The 16,955-nt window shown below is 35.7% G+C and overlaps 1 protein-coding gene across 1 annotated transcript in view; it reads left to right on the top strand.

Annotated features, from left to right (window-relative positions):
- LOC102128510 (uncharacterized) overlaps window positions 1–14,620 on the top strand; it is a 29,045-nt gene extending 14,425 nt beyond the window's left edge. Inside the window, exons 2-3 of the mRNA XM_065540140.2 lie at window positions 13,186–13,294; window positions 14,030–14,620. Of these exons, the coding sequence (XP_065396212.1) occupies window positions 13,186–13,223 (38 nt within the window). The 3' untranslated portion in view covers window positions 13,224–13,294; window positions 14,030–14,620. The remainder of the gene's footprint in view (window positions 1–13,185; window positions 13,295–14,029) is intronic.
- Window positions 14,621–16,955: the final 2,335 nt, after the last annotated feature.

The following is a 16,955-nucleotide window of genomic DNA, read 5'->3' as shown; positions in this document are numbered from 1 at the left end:
ACCAGTAAGATGAGTAGTACAATGAATTGATGAGTTTGCAATGTATTAAGTTGTATCAAAACCAAACAAACTGTATTAAGAAGAATGTGCCATTGACTTAGATAAAAACAAACATGAATACTTTATTTTGATTCAATTATAACAATTGGGAGATTGTTCTCTTCATAATGCAAGGTACTCTATTACTTATATTACAATGTGTTATATGTGAAGACAGAGCTTTTGTATTTCTGATACATTTTGCTAAGAACTTGTAGGTTTACAGTCTTTTTGAATGACGAAACACTATATAATTACTTTTGGTAGCTTTGAAACAAGAGCATAACTTCCCCAAACCTGGGCGTGTCAAAGTCAACTCTGAAAAAAAAAGATGTTGAAAGAAAGATGTCACCTGATTGTGTGGAGAGATGGAAAGAAGTTCTGTTCTTCCTGCAGAACTCGTTGCTTTCACTATTCCTGACATCCCTGCTTCTACTTCTGTTTCTGACTCAGTGCCAAGATAATCTTATGACTAAGGGCGTATTCATTGAGCTCAAATCAGGTGTCAAAGCAAGATCAGGGATTGATGACATTTCTCATATCAAGTAACAAAATGCCCAATTCATTTATTGTTGTACCTAGGCTGAGAAGATAATTCAACATATATACCCTGATTGTGATATCATTCATAAGTCTGATGAAAAAAGTCAAAACCTATAGTAAAAATATAACTACTTCTGGAAATTGACAAAATCAGTTAAGTGTTTCAAAAACATGAAACTCAATGCTCTTTATCTTTGCCGTGGCATCCAAAATATTGGCTTCATTAAAGCTACTAGAATTCGTATATTGTTCCTGCTTTTATTTACAGTGTAAACTTTTGACTATTCAAACATTATGTGGCCACATAGAATTCTAAGGTTTTTTTTTTTTTTTCTTCAGAATTCTGGTAAAACAATTTATCTTAAAATACTTTTCTTTTTAGTATGTGGTAACAAACTTTATGATTAAAAACAAGTCCATCAAAGATGTAAAGTATTAACAAACCTGTATTTTTTTTTTTTTTTTTTTTTTTTTTTTTAGTAGAAAACCTTCAGGTCCATCTAAATCCAATCTTTTATGTGTATTAAATCCAATTGGAATTTTTTTTCCCCTACGCGTTCTCTGCTTAACCAAATTTGAATTCAAAATTGAAATCTGTCCCTCTGTTTCCTAGCTGACCCTTCATTTGTTGTTTTATTTTTTCAGCTGGCAATTATAAAAGTAGGTAGAGAAAAATGTTAACTACAGGTATAAGTATGAAATCTGTCTGTGGAATAACCAGGTCCATGAATCTTTCCCTTTTTCTTTAGGAAACCTTCTTCAACAAAGGTACAATGGAAAGATAGGGGTAAAATGAAAATGTCCTATTTCTAAAGACCTTTTGATAAAGGCTTAATGGAGAAAGTTTGAACTGGGTTTTTGTATTAACCTGTAAGTGTGCTATCTTTGGAAAAGTTTAAATCCCACAGTTGATTTACTAAGCTACTTCAATTAGCATCTGTTAACAAATTCACTGAAAATCAAACCTTAATGGTAACTAAACAAATTATAATTAAACGTAAATATTAATGCAAAACATCACTAGGATGAACTAAGATAATGATATTAAAACATTTAGATTAGTTCATGGTACAGATGTGTAAAATAAATGAGGTCTTTTTTCTTCTTTTAAATATTAATAGCTTCTTGTGTACAAACAATAACTCCTCATTGCCTGCAAGTTAATTTTTGGGCTATTTTAACATAACTGTCCTTAGCCCATTACTAGAACGCATTTAAGAAATACAACCAATTATTAATATTTTTAAGAAAACTTTATTATGTATTAAAGTATTATAATCTATTATGTAACATATTTCAGAGCAATGGCTATTTCAGGGCAGAATATACATAGTTTAAAGTATTTTTGTCATCTGTAATATTGCTCCCCCCATTTATTTTTATGATTTGAATTTTAACAGTATAAATGATAATGGCATTGCATTTTAATTTGGATCACATACTCTTCTCTCTTTATAAATGTGGATAAAATAAGTGAACATTGCTCCAGAATTCATTTATATATATATATATCTATATTCATTTATATATATTTATATATATATATATATAAATGTGGATATATACATATCCACACACACACACACACACACACAAAATGCATATATATGTGGACACCATCTACTAACATCTTTATGAAACAAATGACGGTTTACATACTGCATTATTGCACAGATGTAGTTTTTAATAAAGGCTTAAATTTAAGGTTCAAAATAGGGAAAGATGTGGTGTGGAATGTTGAACAGTATAAAAAACTGTAGTCGGTAATATTTTATTTGTTGAATGAATCAGGCTTGAGTTTGACACTTACTCACTTCTCATGTTAATTTAAACATGGCTACCCAGTTATGAGATACACCTTTCACTACTCCTATTCCATTTCAAAAATATATGTGAACATTTCCATAAATCATTGTGTCCTAACTCAAAACAGGTAGTATGGAGACATTGGTTCTGTGGAACTTTTCTTCAAATTGCAATCCGCCTTTCCTAACTGCAACATGCACAGATTCGCCCTTATATCCACTGCAAGGGACATCACAGAAAAATGGAAAGAAATGTAGCAAACAGAAAGTGAAGAGAGAGAGAAGATAATGTGCAATCAGCTGGGGAAAGACTTCTGAGGTAACTCTCTTATGCCTGCTCATCAACCACCATTTTGAGAACTATTCCTCTCAGCAAATATCTTACCAAGCAAATACTTTATCTTTCAGAATATGCAGTTTGCTTATTCCCATGTTTGTACAAATTACTGTGGTTATTCTTTTATCTCCTGGAAATACACATCTTTCATGGGCATCAAAATTCAGTTTCAAATTCCCTTCATGCAGTAGGCTTCTATTGATACAGTAAACTAAATTTTGACTGTTCTCTCAAATACTCCTGCACGCTATTTACTTTATGCTGATTTGAGTATGTTGGAATATTTTACCCTAAGTGTCCTTCAGTCATTTCGCCTATCAGTGCCAAGAATTCTGGCTTTTCAATTATATTGTAAGCACTTGAGAGCACAGATTGTCTTCAATCTTTTGTAGCCCAGTGTCTAGGACCATATTTTGCACGGGTATGGGCAATACGTTCTGATCAAACTTCTGAGTTTCATGAATCTTATCCTGTTTCTGGAATAACCACATCACTACCTTTCTTCCCATTATTTCCAACACAGAGCCTGGGTAACAATAAACACTAAATAAATATTTGTTGAATAAATGAATGGACGGAGTTTTAGATATGTGTGGGCTATAGATTCTTGCAAAAGTTGAAAGTGCTGTGTATGTAACCTAGAGAAATGATGAAAAGGAATAGAGTTTGGAGTGTAAGAGTAAGAGAGGTGGTAAGAAATGTTACAGTATGAGAAATAACTTCTTTTACTTTTCTTAAATTTGTTTATTGGAAATATACATGCTGACTAAATAAGCAATATACATGCTGACTAAAGAAGGCAGAGGAAAATGAGTAATACGAGCATATCTCCAAGGAGAAACTAGGGCAAAAAAGGAGGAGGGAAGGAAGGAAAGAAGGAAGGAAGGAAGGAAGGAAGGAAGGAAGGAAGGAAGGAAGGAAGGAAGGAAGGAAAGAAGGAAGGAAGGAAGGAAGGAAGGAAGGAAGGAAGGAAAGGAGGGCGGGAGAGGAGTAGCTATAAAATGTATTCATATGCTCCTCAGCAGTAGACAAAGCAGAGAAAGGAGCATGACCAATACTATGCAGATGCGGTGTTAGGAAGCTTTTGCTCATTTCCTTAAATGTTTACAAATAAGAGCAATAATTTAATGGGCTCTATTGATGTCTTCTTTGTTACCATTGCTTAACAACAGGTTCTACCACTTCACTCCAAATTTTACTAGAATGTTAATCCAGCCAAGATTATTAAAATAAAACATTTACTAGAATGTTAATCCAGCCAAGATTAAAATTATTATGTATTTTTTATTAAAAAAATACATAAAAGTATTATACATATTGCCTTCCTTTAAAAAGAAGAGCAGTTTAAATACCTTTTTATGTGTTCTATACAAGACAAATGTATAAGAATTCACACTTGGAGTGTCAGGATTTGACTAGCTATATTCCCTTCAGTTCTAACTCTGTTGTGGACAAAGGTGAGGTGTAATTAGATTATGAACAAAAGATTGCAGAGATACTCATACATATTAATATATGAAATATATTTCTGCCTCGTAGGATCCAAATTTTAACGCATGTCAAACTACATTTTCACTTAGGTAATGTGAGGGCTTACAAAGAGAAGAAAATGTATCTTATTCTTATCAAACTTTGATTCTTGAAATGCTATGATCACATTCACTTCTAGCTTACTGAAAATATATAATAATCAATCAGAGTTTAATTGATGGTAAATTTAACCCAAAAAGAAATATTTAAGGCAATTATAAGAACAAAGACATACTTTATACAATAAACTGAAGGTAAATATTTTTATTAAAGATATGAATATCTATGTAAAAATTCAGAGTGCTTTTTGGGTCTGAAAGTTTGGCATTTTAGTCCCACACCTTAGTTGTCTTGAATGTTTGACTTTGTGTTGACATTATATATCTACATCATCATTTTATATTGTCCTTGAAATACACTTATGTTTGAATTCTAATCTTATTAGGGAAAAAATAATCCTAAACTTCATATTTTCATTTTAAATGCATTTAGATTCTAATTCAATTATTTTAGAAGTTATTTTGCAAAAGTACTGTGTTAAAGGCATTGCAAAATTTCAAACTATTGTCAAAGAAATTAATGGCTTGTAGGCCAGTATGTCTTAGAATGTGACCTAGGAATATTTTTCTTGTCAATAGAATCAGGGATGCAGGGCTAATACATTCTTCAGACATAAAATAGGTTTGTATAAAATTGACATCTAAAATATGATCACTTAGGATGATGTAATATATTGGAATTGTAAAGTAAAAAAATATGTATATACATATAGATATGTGTACCAATATGCTACAAAATTTCATTACTATTTTCATTAATAAAAATGTTATGACAAAATATAAAAAGGTTAATATACAACATACAAAAGATATGAACATGAGACATAAATTAAGTTTCATATCTTAACCCCTGTAAAAGTCAGTACACCTTTTAACGTGAATTTTTCTGAATAATTAACTGTGTTGGACTGAGAGTATTTCTGGTGATGATAACTTCCAGGAAAAGCTTTTCCATGTCTTGAACATGTTCACAGTCAGGCTTAAGTTTTATTACAGCAATATAAATTACTATTATCTAAGAAACATAAAAAGACATTTGCACTGCATATTAAAATGTTCTTTTTTGTTTGATCATTTACAATTCTGATTATAATATGATCAGAGTTGTTTGAAGTAGTTGATGATCTCCTATGATATGCATATTCCACTCAGAGTCAATATTTTGCATGAATTATGCTCCTATCTTAAAAGACCAACTTGCCAAAAACAAATGAGGAATAGAAAAATAAAAATTCAACAACCATGATTCTCTTTAAAGTGCTTACTAAAGGGATTAGATTGCCTCTGCCTCCTGCTATTATCAAGTGAAGTGAAAACTAGACAGAAAAAATACTACTGTAGCCCGTAATCTCATCCTTTTGTCTACATTTTCCCAATAACGCTACTATGGTTGAATAAAAAGCTAAGTCGAATAAAGAATCTCACAGATAACCACAGATAATAGGTCTCACTGCTAAATACCCAGTTTCCCATATGAAAACAGATGCAGGATACCAAAATGAGTAGAACTATGATGATTCAGTTTGGTTTTTCAATAGTTCCAGTTATCTACCACACTCTAGCATGCGTGGAATAAGGGCTAAACTGCAGAGGGATGTCTTCATAACCCAACTACCGCTTCATAAGAAAGGGAACGATGAAGATCTATATTAAGAAAATGGAACCTCTGCTAATGACAATTCTTCAGGTTTACCCTTTTGAGTCTCAAACTCTGTAAGATATCATGATGAAGGCAGTACTGACTATTTCAATAACCTCACAGGAAGACCTTTACTCATACCTTAAGAAAATTTCAGACCCTGCAATATCTCAAACCTTTAAAAATGAATTGTAGCTAAAGGCATAGAAGGCCTGTTATTACTCTCCTGGCATATTAGTTGAGGTTGATATTGATAAAGATTTCCTGAGAGTACACAGATAATGGAAAATACCTAATTACATATAAATATAGCAACTGAGTATAGCCTAGCAAATAAAGTGAGTTTAGCAACTAATTGATTTCCCCAGGCCCATATCTTAGCTAGTGACAGTAGAGTGTATGAGTGTGACATTTCCTGTTTGAGAGAATGGGTCATAAGGAAATTTTATGGGAAAGAGGTGGTTCAACAGCCTTGATATGTATAATATGTTCAGTCATAATCAGCTTCTTTTCTCTTCTCCCAATGCATTTATCCCCAACCAACACACACACTGCTTCAACATACTCACACATTATGTACTTTGCTGACTGTTTGAAAATTTTTCACTTTCAAATTATTTCAATCTGATTTAAAATGATGATATACACTGTGGATAGGACTCCTGAATATCCCCCAGCTTTGCTTGTGGATATATTCGAAGGAAAAACAAAAAAACAAAAAACAACAACATGTGAAACTAAAGTAAGTCATGGGGTGTTTGATATATGAAATTAGAGAGAATAATTTTTGCATATTGAGTTACTGATATTTTAAATTTTCATTCAGAATTTTGATATTAAAAATAGGCATAGATACAATAATTTTGACATTAAAAATTAGGCATAGACACAATAATAACTAAATCAGGTTGTTTTCTTCATGTAATCATGAATGTAATAAAACAACTCTTTGAGAATTGTTACCTTAGAATATTTTAGACTGTGATCTAAAATTTGGAGACACTTCTAAATATTAATAATACCAAAAATGAGCTAGATTTCTTTTTTTTTTTTTTTTTTTTTTTTTTTTTTTTGAGATGGAGTCTCGCTGTGTCCCCAGGCTGGAGTGCAGTAGCGTGATCCCCGCTCACAGTAACCTCTGCCTCCCGGGTTCAAGCAATTCTTCTGCCTCAGTCTCCCGAGTAGCTGGGACTACAGGCGCCCGCCACCACGCCCAGCTAATTTTTGTACTTTTTAGTAGAGTTGGGGTTTCACCATGTTGGCCAGAATGGTCTCGATCTCTTGACCTCGTGACCTGCCCGCCTCGGCCTCCCAAAGTACTGGGATTACAGGCTTGAGCCACCGCACCCGTTTGAGCTAGATTCTTTGTTTCTTATTATGTGTATGTGGTAGAGGCCTTAAAGTTGTGTTTTAGGAAAAGTTTCAACTGAATTTGAAACTAACTAAAATTGTTATGGCTATGTATATGTAAATGCAGGGGTTCCTTGAATGTGCAGATTTGCAAAACAGTTTCTATTAAAAAGGTTGATAAACAATTGAGCAAAGTGATAACAAATTTTGCATGTATCCATGTTTACGTTTAATGTCATTAGCTTCTAGGAGTTTTGAATCAGATCAAATTTATGTCATGAATGGGATATCTGCAAAGTTTAGAACTCTGGCTTAGTCTTGCTAAGTGCTGAATTCATCACATAGAGCACTCAGTAAATGTTATGCTTGAGAGACAACGAATCCTGGCAGGGCGCAGTGGCTCATGCCTGTAATCTCAGCACTTTGGGAGGTTGAGGTTGGCAGATCATGAGTACAGGATTTCAAGACCAGCCTGGGTCACATGGTGAAACCCAGTGTCCACTAAAAATACAAAAATTAGCTGGGCGTGGTGGTGCGCTTCTGTAATCTCTGCTACTGGAGAGGCTGAGGCAGGTGAATCGCTTAAACCGAGAGGCTGAGGTTGCTGTGAGCCGAGATTGTGCCACTGCATTCCAGCTTGGGTGAGAGAGTGAGACTCGGTCTCAAAAAAAAAAAAAAAGATAATGAATCCTGTTATATCTGAAGAGTTGCTGTTCAGCCATTAATGCCTACATAATCTGGAACAGGTTGTTTTAATGTTTCTGCTTTGTCAAAATCTTTTAAGACATATAGTCAGAATTATATTATTAATAATTTTATATGTAAAGAAATGGGCAAAGATAATACAGAGTTGTCTACATGCCTTTCAACCAGTCTCCAGGATCCCCCAATGTTATTAACTCATATAAAGATGATACGTTTGTAAAAACTAAGAAATTGACAACGATACAATACCATTAGCTAAACTATAGGATTTATAGTTGTCAGCACGTTTCTCTCTCTCTCTCTGTCTCTCTTTTTTTTTTTTTTTTTAGTAGAGACGGGTTTTCACCGTGTTAGCCAGGATGGTCTCGATCTCCTGATCTCGTGATCCGCCCATCTCGGCCTCCCAAAGTGCTGGGATTACAGGCTTGAGCCACCGCGCCTGGCACTTTTTTTTTTTTTTCCTGTTTCAGGATGCAATGCAGGATATCATATTGTATTTAGTAGAATTTGGTTTTACTGGTTTCTTTATTTCTGTATTCCAATCTAAAGATACTGGTAGCCTGGACTAGGGTAGTAGCACTGGAGACAGAAGGAAGTAGATGTAAAATACATTTTGAAGCCAGGAACAATAGGCTAGGTTACTGAATGGCTATGAGTCATGAAGCAAAGGAAAGAATCAAAGATAATTTGTGGTTTCGAGGTTGAAGAACTTAGTGGATTGTAGATTATTTTATTCAGACAGGAAGACTTAAGGATGGGATGGGAGCATGTTTACTTGTTAAGATGTGAATATAAGCAATAATGCATGTAAAACATCTATATCAATGACTTTCACATACTGGCTGTTTAATAAATGCAGCTGTGATGAGACGGTCATTATCATTATTATTACTAACATTATTATTAACAAGGAATATCAATATTGCCTCAAATTTCAAGGAAACTTTCTGTGCAGGTGCCAGTGAGAGAGGTGTTTATGTTTGGAATGCTTTCAGAATCCTATCCAATAAGGATGTAAACTGGAGATGACAACCTTTGTTTGGGGTTGGAGAAGGATATGCTCATGACTTTCCCATCCTTCTCTATCCTGAATTGGGTCTTAACTCTAGACCCTTTAGTACCAGAGGCTTCACTGTAAGACGCCATGTTGAGAGGGTTCTATACAACTTGGGCTAAGACATAGGGGTATATAAAAGCATAAAATGTTAAGAAAATGGAAGAAGTTTAGAAAGGTGGAGAGAATAAAGATGAGATTAGTAAAGCAAACTGGGATCATAGTGAAAGGGCTTAAATGTAGGCTAAGAAGTTTGAAATTTATCCCAATAAAAGGAAGATCATACAATTTTGTAATATCAAGATCCTAATCAATGAGAAAGCTACAGCAAGATAACAGTGGAATTCTAATGTCAAAAACCTTATAAGCAAGATAATCCACATTCAGTTCATTCTAACTGTAGTGCTCTTGAAAGCAGTAAAATAGATCTCTTGGGGATTAAAGTGGTGAGTTTAACAAAGAGAGTCACTGTGGATTTTCATAGAAATACTTTCAGTAGATCCCCACTCTGGGAAAGGACCAGGCGTGCTATAAATTTCCAATTTTGATGTGCCATACCTCCTGTGTTCATCTTCAACCATTTCCTTCAAGTCAGAGAGAATGAAAAGACGTAGGTGCCAAAAATGACGGATTGCCATTTATTTCCTATGTAGGATGGTAAAATATTTTAGAATCTGCCATATGTTTCACAAAGAGAAAAGTAGAAGTTAATTGCAGTTGAGCTAAAAAAAAAAAACAAAAACAAAACAAGTGGGGTATCTGCAAGGTAGGAAAGGGCAGCATCTATTCATAATGCCATGAGACCTTTTCTTTGTGTTATGCACAGCCAGGTGACCCAGAGTTTGCTAACTGCACGATTTTACAAGTGTCAGCATGTACCTAGCTTTTATGCCAATAAAAAGATATTCTGACTGTAGTCATATAGCTTATATTTAATTTTGTGATGGGTTCATTTTACAAGTATCTTGAATGTCAAGGAGAAACAATAGGGCAGCTTCAATGTGATGCTAGATGTGAAAACAAGAAATAACTTATATACGTATCAAGATACTAAAAATTGGTGTTCTTCTACCATTCAAGTGATTGAGGGTGGGTACATGTATGTTGGTAAGAGATCAAACACACAGGCAAAGATTCCTTTAAACTGTTAAACATCCTTCATACTTTATTCATATTTTCTCAGCAATATCATTATTGGGCATTACACTCATTACTTAAACTTGTTTCACTGTGTACACACAAGTCCTGAGACTTACTTAGATCTTTCAATACATGGTTGGTGAGTGGTACAGAGTACTGGAGCTGACTTCACTTACTCTTCTGTTTATGATCTCGTATTAAATTTGCCTTCTTCTATGGGGCCTTATGTCTTTTACTTACTTGATATGCTTAAGTTATTCTTCTGAGAAAATGCACATGCCAAGAAGTAAAGAATGATTTTTAAAAAGGCTTAAAGCATTCCCACAAAAAAGAAAATGTTATTAAGAAAATGAATATTTTTATTCAGATTTAGCATGGCAGAATCCAGGTCATGAATGGCATTTCTAGATTTTGTCCTTTAACTGCAGCCCTAGGAGATAGATGAAATCCCAATAAAGATTGACTTCACATAGGTAAATGATAGATAAGTGTATAGATGCTAAAAACAATCCTTACTCTTTTGTCAACCACAGAGTTATTTAATTTTGCTGGTGTTTTGAAATAATGGCTTTCTGCTTTGCTCTTCCTGTGTAAATACAGCCACTATAGTGCTAATTGGAGGACCTGCTATTTTTTATAATTTAAATATTGTTAGAAAAAAATGCCTTCTATAATTGTTTTGCCATTTAAAAATATCTTCAGAATTTCTTTGGATAAGCTTCTGTCAGCTTCTTCCTTAAAGTAAGAGAAGTAAATTGTAAAGGCTTAATTTTGAATGACTGACATTGCTGGCTGTGATACAGATGTCTCATTCTTAGTTATACTAGTTACGTTTCCACACAAGTATCTTTCCCTGTATTTTTATCTTCTCTTGGTTTGGGTGAGAAACTTAATCCTACCCCTTTAAATTGCAAACTTGCTATAAAGCAGGCAACACCGGGGAGGGAATTTTATGCAAAAAATAATGTAAAATGAAGCCTCTTAAATGATGCTGGAATGGCACTTTTAAGGCATGGTCTAGGAATGATGCAATGCCACTTAACAAGTTGGTCAGGTACTAACAAGAATATATAGCACCATATTTTGTACAATGTTATTGAACATCTACTGCTGCAAAGCAAGTGATTGTGAATATAAAAGCATATGATTTCAAGGAAATTACAGACTAGTTTCGGAAGCCAAAACTTACACATGTAAACTTATTTTAAGCTATTAAAAACTATTAGTATAGTGAGAACATGCGGTGTTGGGTTTTTTGTCCTTGCAATAGTTTGCTGAATTGAACAATGAGAACACAGGAAGGGGAACATCACACACTGGGGCCTGTCGTGGGGTATGGGGAAGGAGGAGGAATAGCATTGGGAGATATGCCTAATGTAAATGAGTTAATGGGTGCAGCACACCAACATGGCAAATGTATACATATATAACAAACCTGTACGCTGTGCACATGCACCCTAGAACTTAAAGTATAATAATAAAAAAAACTTATTAGTATAGACATAATGTATGACAATAATTGAGAAGGAATTAAAATACTGTTTGACAGAAAGATATCTGTTATCTATTTGATGTTGTCAACACCCAGGATCAGCCCTGAGCAAGCACCTGTGAAATGCTGGATTATGGAAGTCATGATGCCACAGCATCCTGTTCATAGTTCATTTTTGTTTCAGTCTGCATTAGCTGAAATCAACTATTAAGTGTATAAAATAGCAAAGTCTGGAAATTACTTGAAGGAAAAGAACAACCACAATTCTTTTCTTTTTTTCTTTTTTGAGACAGTCTCGCTCTGTTGCCAGGCTGGAGTGCAATGGCATGACCTAGGCTCACTGCAGGTGAACCTCCCAGGTTCCCAGGTTCACGTGATTCTCCTGCCTCAGCCTCCCGAGTGTCTGGGACTACAGGCACCCACCACCATGCCCAGTTAATTTTTGTGTTTTTAGTAGAAATGAGGTTTCACCATATTGGTCACCTTGGCCTCCCAAAGTGCTGGGATTATAGGTGTGAACCACTGCACCTGGCTGATTAACCACAATTCTATGCTTAAAAGTCCTCAACTGAAGAATCACTTAATGGCATAGTTATAATTATTCAGACTATTGCAATATTTTTAAAAGGTTCTGGATTTAGAAAGTTGCTGACTTGTTCAAACAACTACCTCTGAAATTATTAAGCACTCCTTTTGCAAGTAAAAAATATCATATCATCACAATTTAATATATTCCTTTAAGCATATTGTATCAAAATAAACTTTGGCTTCTTGAACTTGATTGCGCTGCCATCTTTAGCTATCTCTGGATTGGTTCATAACTACAGTTTCCAGGCAGCCTCTTTATGAATGATAGAAAAGGCCCTGCTTACATTGCTGTGAGAGTGGCTGAGGTTATGCCGGTTGTATAGTTTGGGATTAGGTTTCTTCAGAATCCTCTAGGTTGTTATGAATGTTCTCTCCACTCTGCACATATTCTGTTAACTTTAATAAACAGTTATTTATATCTGAAGTAAATCTGTAGAGTCAACAATATTCTGACCCTCAGAACTTGGAAAGAGAAGAGGTTGTGCTCTTAAAGTAAATATCATAGTTATAATGCAATGTATTCATAATGGAGAATGTTAGTCATCTATAGAATAAGCTATGCAGTTATGTCTGTTGAAGAATTTGTTATATAGTAACATTTGGTCACAATAATTTAGTAGCAGTCTCAGAGATCCATGACAGGAACAAGATATCCTATCAATCCTATCAATTATAAATCCTAGATCTGTTTCTGAAATTATCCCTCTCCATCTCTAGGAAACCATTATTTAACTCACTATAATTTCTTCCTGAACTTTGGCAATAACTAATTATTTTAACTATATTTACTCTTAACCCCACATCCATAAACACCTTTTACACAGTAGCCAAAATGATAAGATAATTCTAATAAATTTCTTTCTTGCTTAAAGACCCTTTAACAACTCTCTCTGGTTCTTCTAAGAAAATTCAAAATCTGGTGGTTCCAAGATGGCTGAATAGGACCAGCTCCGGTCTGCAGCTCCCAGTATGATCAATGCAGCAGATGGACGATTTCTGCATTCTCAACTGAGGTACCTGGTTCATCTCACTGGGACTGGTTGAACAGTGGGAGCAGTGCATGGAGGGCAAACCAAAGCAGGGCAGGGCATCACCTCACCTGGGAAATACACAGGGTCAGGGGATTTCTTTTTCCAACTAAGGGGAGCTGTGACACTCTGTACCTGGAAAAACAGGACACTCTTGCCCAAATACTGCACTTTTCCCAAGGTCTTAGCAATTGGGAGACAAGAAGATTTTCTCCTGTGCCCGGTTTGGTGGCTCCCATGCCCATGGAGCCTTGCTCACTGCTAGTGCAGCAGTCTGAGGTCAGTCTATGAGGTGGTAGGCTAGTTGGGGCAGGGATGTCTGCCATTGCTGAGGCTTGAGTAGGTAAACAAAGTGACCGGAAAGCTCAAACTGAGAGGAGCCCACCACAGCTCAGCAAGGCCTACTGCCGCTATAGATTCCACCTCTGTGGTCATGGCATAACTGAACAAAAGGCAGCAGACAAATTCTGCAGACTTAAACGTCCCTGTCTGATAGCTCTGAAGAGAGCAGTAGTTCTCCCAGCACAGCCTTTGAGCACTGAGAATGGACAGACTGCCTCCTCAAGTGGGTCCCTGACCTCTGTGTAGCCTAACTGGGAGACACCTCCCAGTAGGGACAGACAGACACATCATACAGGCAGGTGCCCCTCTGGTATGAAGCTTCCAGAGGAAGGATCAGGCAGCAATATTTACTATTCTTCAATATTTGCTTTTCTGCAGCCTCTGCTGGTGATACCCAGGCAAACAGGGTCTGGAGTGGACCTCTAGCAAACTCCAAAACACCTGAAGCTGAGGGATCTGACTGCCAGAAGAAAAACTAACAAAAGGAATAACATCAACATCAACAAAAAGGACCCATCTATAGGTCACCACATCAAAGACCGAAGATAGATAAAACCACAAAGATGGGGAGAAACCAGAGCAGAAAAGTTGAAAATTCTAAAAACCAGAGCACCTCTTCTCCTCTAGAGGACTACAGCTCCTCACCAGTAATAGGGCAAAACTGAATGGAGAATGACTTTGATGAGTTAACAGAAGTAGGCTTCAGAAGGATGGTAATAACAAACTTCTCCGAGCTAAAGGAGCATGTTCTAACCCATCACAAGGAAGCTAAAAACCTTGAAAAAAGGTTAGACAAATGGCTAACTAGAATAAACAGTGTAGAGAAGACCTTAAATAACTGGATGGAGCTGAAAACCATGACATGAGAACTTTATGATGCATGCACAAGCTTCAACGGCTGATTCGATCAAGTGAAAGAAAGGGTATCAGTGATTGCAGATCAAATTAATGAATAAAGCAAGAAGACAAGATTAGAGAAAAAAGAGTGAAAAGAAATGAACAAGCCTCCAAGAAATATGGGACTATGTGAACAGACCAAATATATGTTTGATTGGTGTACCTGAAAGTTATGGGGTGAGTGGAACCAAGTGGGAAAACACTCTTCAGGATATTATCCAGGAAAACTTCCCCAACCTAGCAAGGCAGGCCAACATTCAAATTCAGGAAATACAGAGAACACCACAAAGGTACTCCTTGAGAAGAGCAATCCAAAGACAAATAATTGTCAGATTCACCAAGGTTGAAATGAAAGACAAAATGTTAAGGGTAGCCAGAGAGAAAGGTCGGGTTACTGACAATGGGAAGCCAATCAGACTAACAGCAGATCACTCGGCAGAAACCCTACAAGCCAGGAGACAGTGGAGCCAATATTCAACATTCTTAAAGAAAATAATTTTCAACCCAGAATTTCATATCCAGCCAAACTAAGCTTCATAAGTAAAGGAGAAATAAAAGCCTTTACAAACAACCAAATGCTGAGAGATTTTGTCACCACCAGGCCTGCCTTACAAGAGTTCCTGAAGGAAGCAGTAAACATGGAAAGGAACAACCAGTACCAGCCACTGCAAAAACATGCCAAGCTGTAAAGACCATCAATGCTATGAAGAAACTGCATCAATTAATTGGCAAAACAGCCAGCTAACATCATAATGACAGGATCAAATTCACACTTAACAATATTAAACTTAAATGTATATAGGCTAAATGCCCCAATTTAAAGACACAGACTGGCAAATTGGATAAAGAGCCAAGAGCCATCAGTGTGCTGTATTCAGGAGACTCATCTCACATGCAGAGACACACATAGGCTCAAAATAAAGAGACGGAGGAATATCTACTAAGCAAATGGAAAGCAAAAAAAAAAAAAAAAAAAAAAAAAAAGCAGCAGTTGCAACCCTAGTCTCTGATAAAACAAACTTTAAATGAAGAAAGATCAAAAGAGACAAAGAAGGCCTTTACATAATGGTAAAGGGATCAATTCAGCAAGAAGAACTAACTATCCTAAATATATATGCACCCAATACAGGAGCACCCAGATTCATAAAGCAAGTCCTGAGAGACCTAAGAAGAGACTTAGACTTCCACACAATAATAATGGGAGACTTTAATACCCCACTGCCAATATTAGACAGATCAACGAGACAGAAAGTTAACAAGGATATCCAGGACTGGAACTCATCTCGTCACCAAGCATACATAATAGACATCTACAGAACTCTCCACTCCAGATCAACAGAGTATACATTTTTTCTCTGCACCACATCACTCTTATTCTAAAATTGATCACATAATTGGAAGTAAAGCCCTCGTCAGCAAATGTAAAAGAACAGAAATCACAACAAACTATCTCTCAGACTACAGTGCAATCAAATTAGAACACAGGATTAAGAAACTCAGTGAAAACTGCACAACTACATGGAAACTAAAAACATGCTCCTGAATGACTACTGGGTAAATAATGAAATGAAGGCAGAGATAAAGAAGTTCTTTGAAATCAATGAAAACAAAGACACAACATACCAGAATCTCTGGGACACATTCAAAGCAGTGTGTAGATGGAAATTTATAGCACTAAATGCACACAACAGAAAGCAAGAAAGATGTAAAATCAACATCCTAACATCACAATTAAAAGATCTAGAAAACAAGAGCAAACAAATTCAAAAGCTAGCAGAAGGCAAGAAATAACTAAGATCAGAGACGAACTGAAGAAGATAGAGAAACACACACACACACGCAAAAAAAAAAAAAAAAAGAAAGAAAAAAATCAGTGAATCGAGGAGCCGGTTTTTTGAAAATATCAACAAAATTCATAGACCACTAGCAAGACTAATAAAGAAGAAAAGAGAGAAGAATCAAATAGATGCAATAAAAAATGATAAAAGGGATATCACCACCGATCCCACAAAAACACAAACTACATTAGATAATACTATAAACACCTCTATGCACATAAACTGGAAAATCTAGAAGAAATGGACATATAAATTCCTGGACATATACACCCTCCCAAAACTAAACCAGGAAGAAGTTGAATCCCTGAATAGACCAATAGCAGGCTCTGAAATTGAGGCAAACATTAATAGCCTACCAACCAAAAAAAGTCCAGGACCAGACGGATTCACAGCCGAATTCTACCAGAAGTATGAAGAGGAGCTGGTACCATTCCTTCTGAAACTAATCCAGTCAATAGAAAAAGAGGGAATCCTCCCTAACTCATTTGATGAGGCCAGCATCATCCTGATACCAAAGCCTGGCAGAGACACAACAAAAAAAGAGAATTTTAGACCAATATTCCTGATGA

This window comes from Macaca fascicularis, chromosome 2 (assembly GCF_037993035.2).
Source record: "Macaca fascicularis isolate 582-1 chromosome 2, T2T-MFA8v1.1".
Classification (NCBI taxonomy): domain Eukaryota; kingdom Metazoa; phylum Chordata; class Mammalia; order Primates; family Cercopithecidae; genus Macaca; species Macaca fascicularis.
Note: the sequence above shows the minus strand (reverse complement) of the source record. Positions and strands in the feature narration are given on the sequence as shown.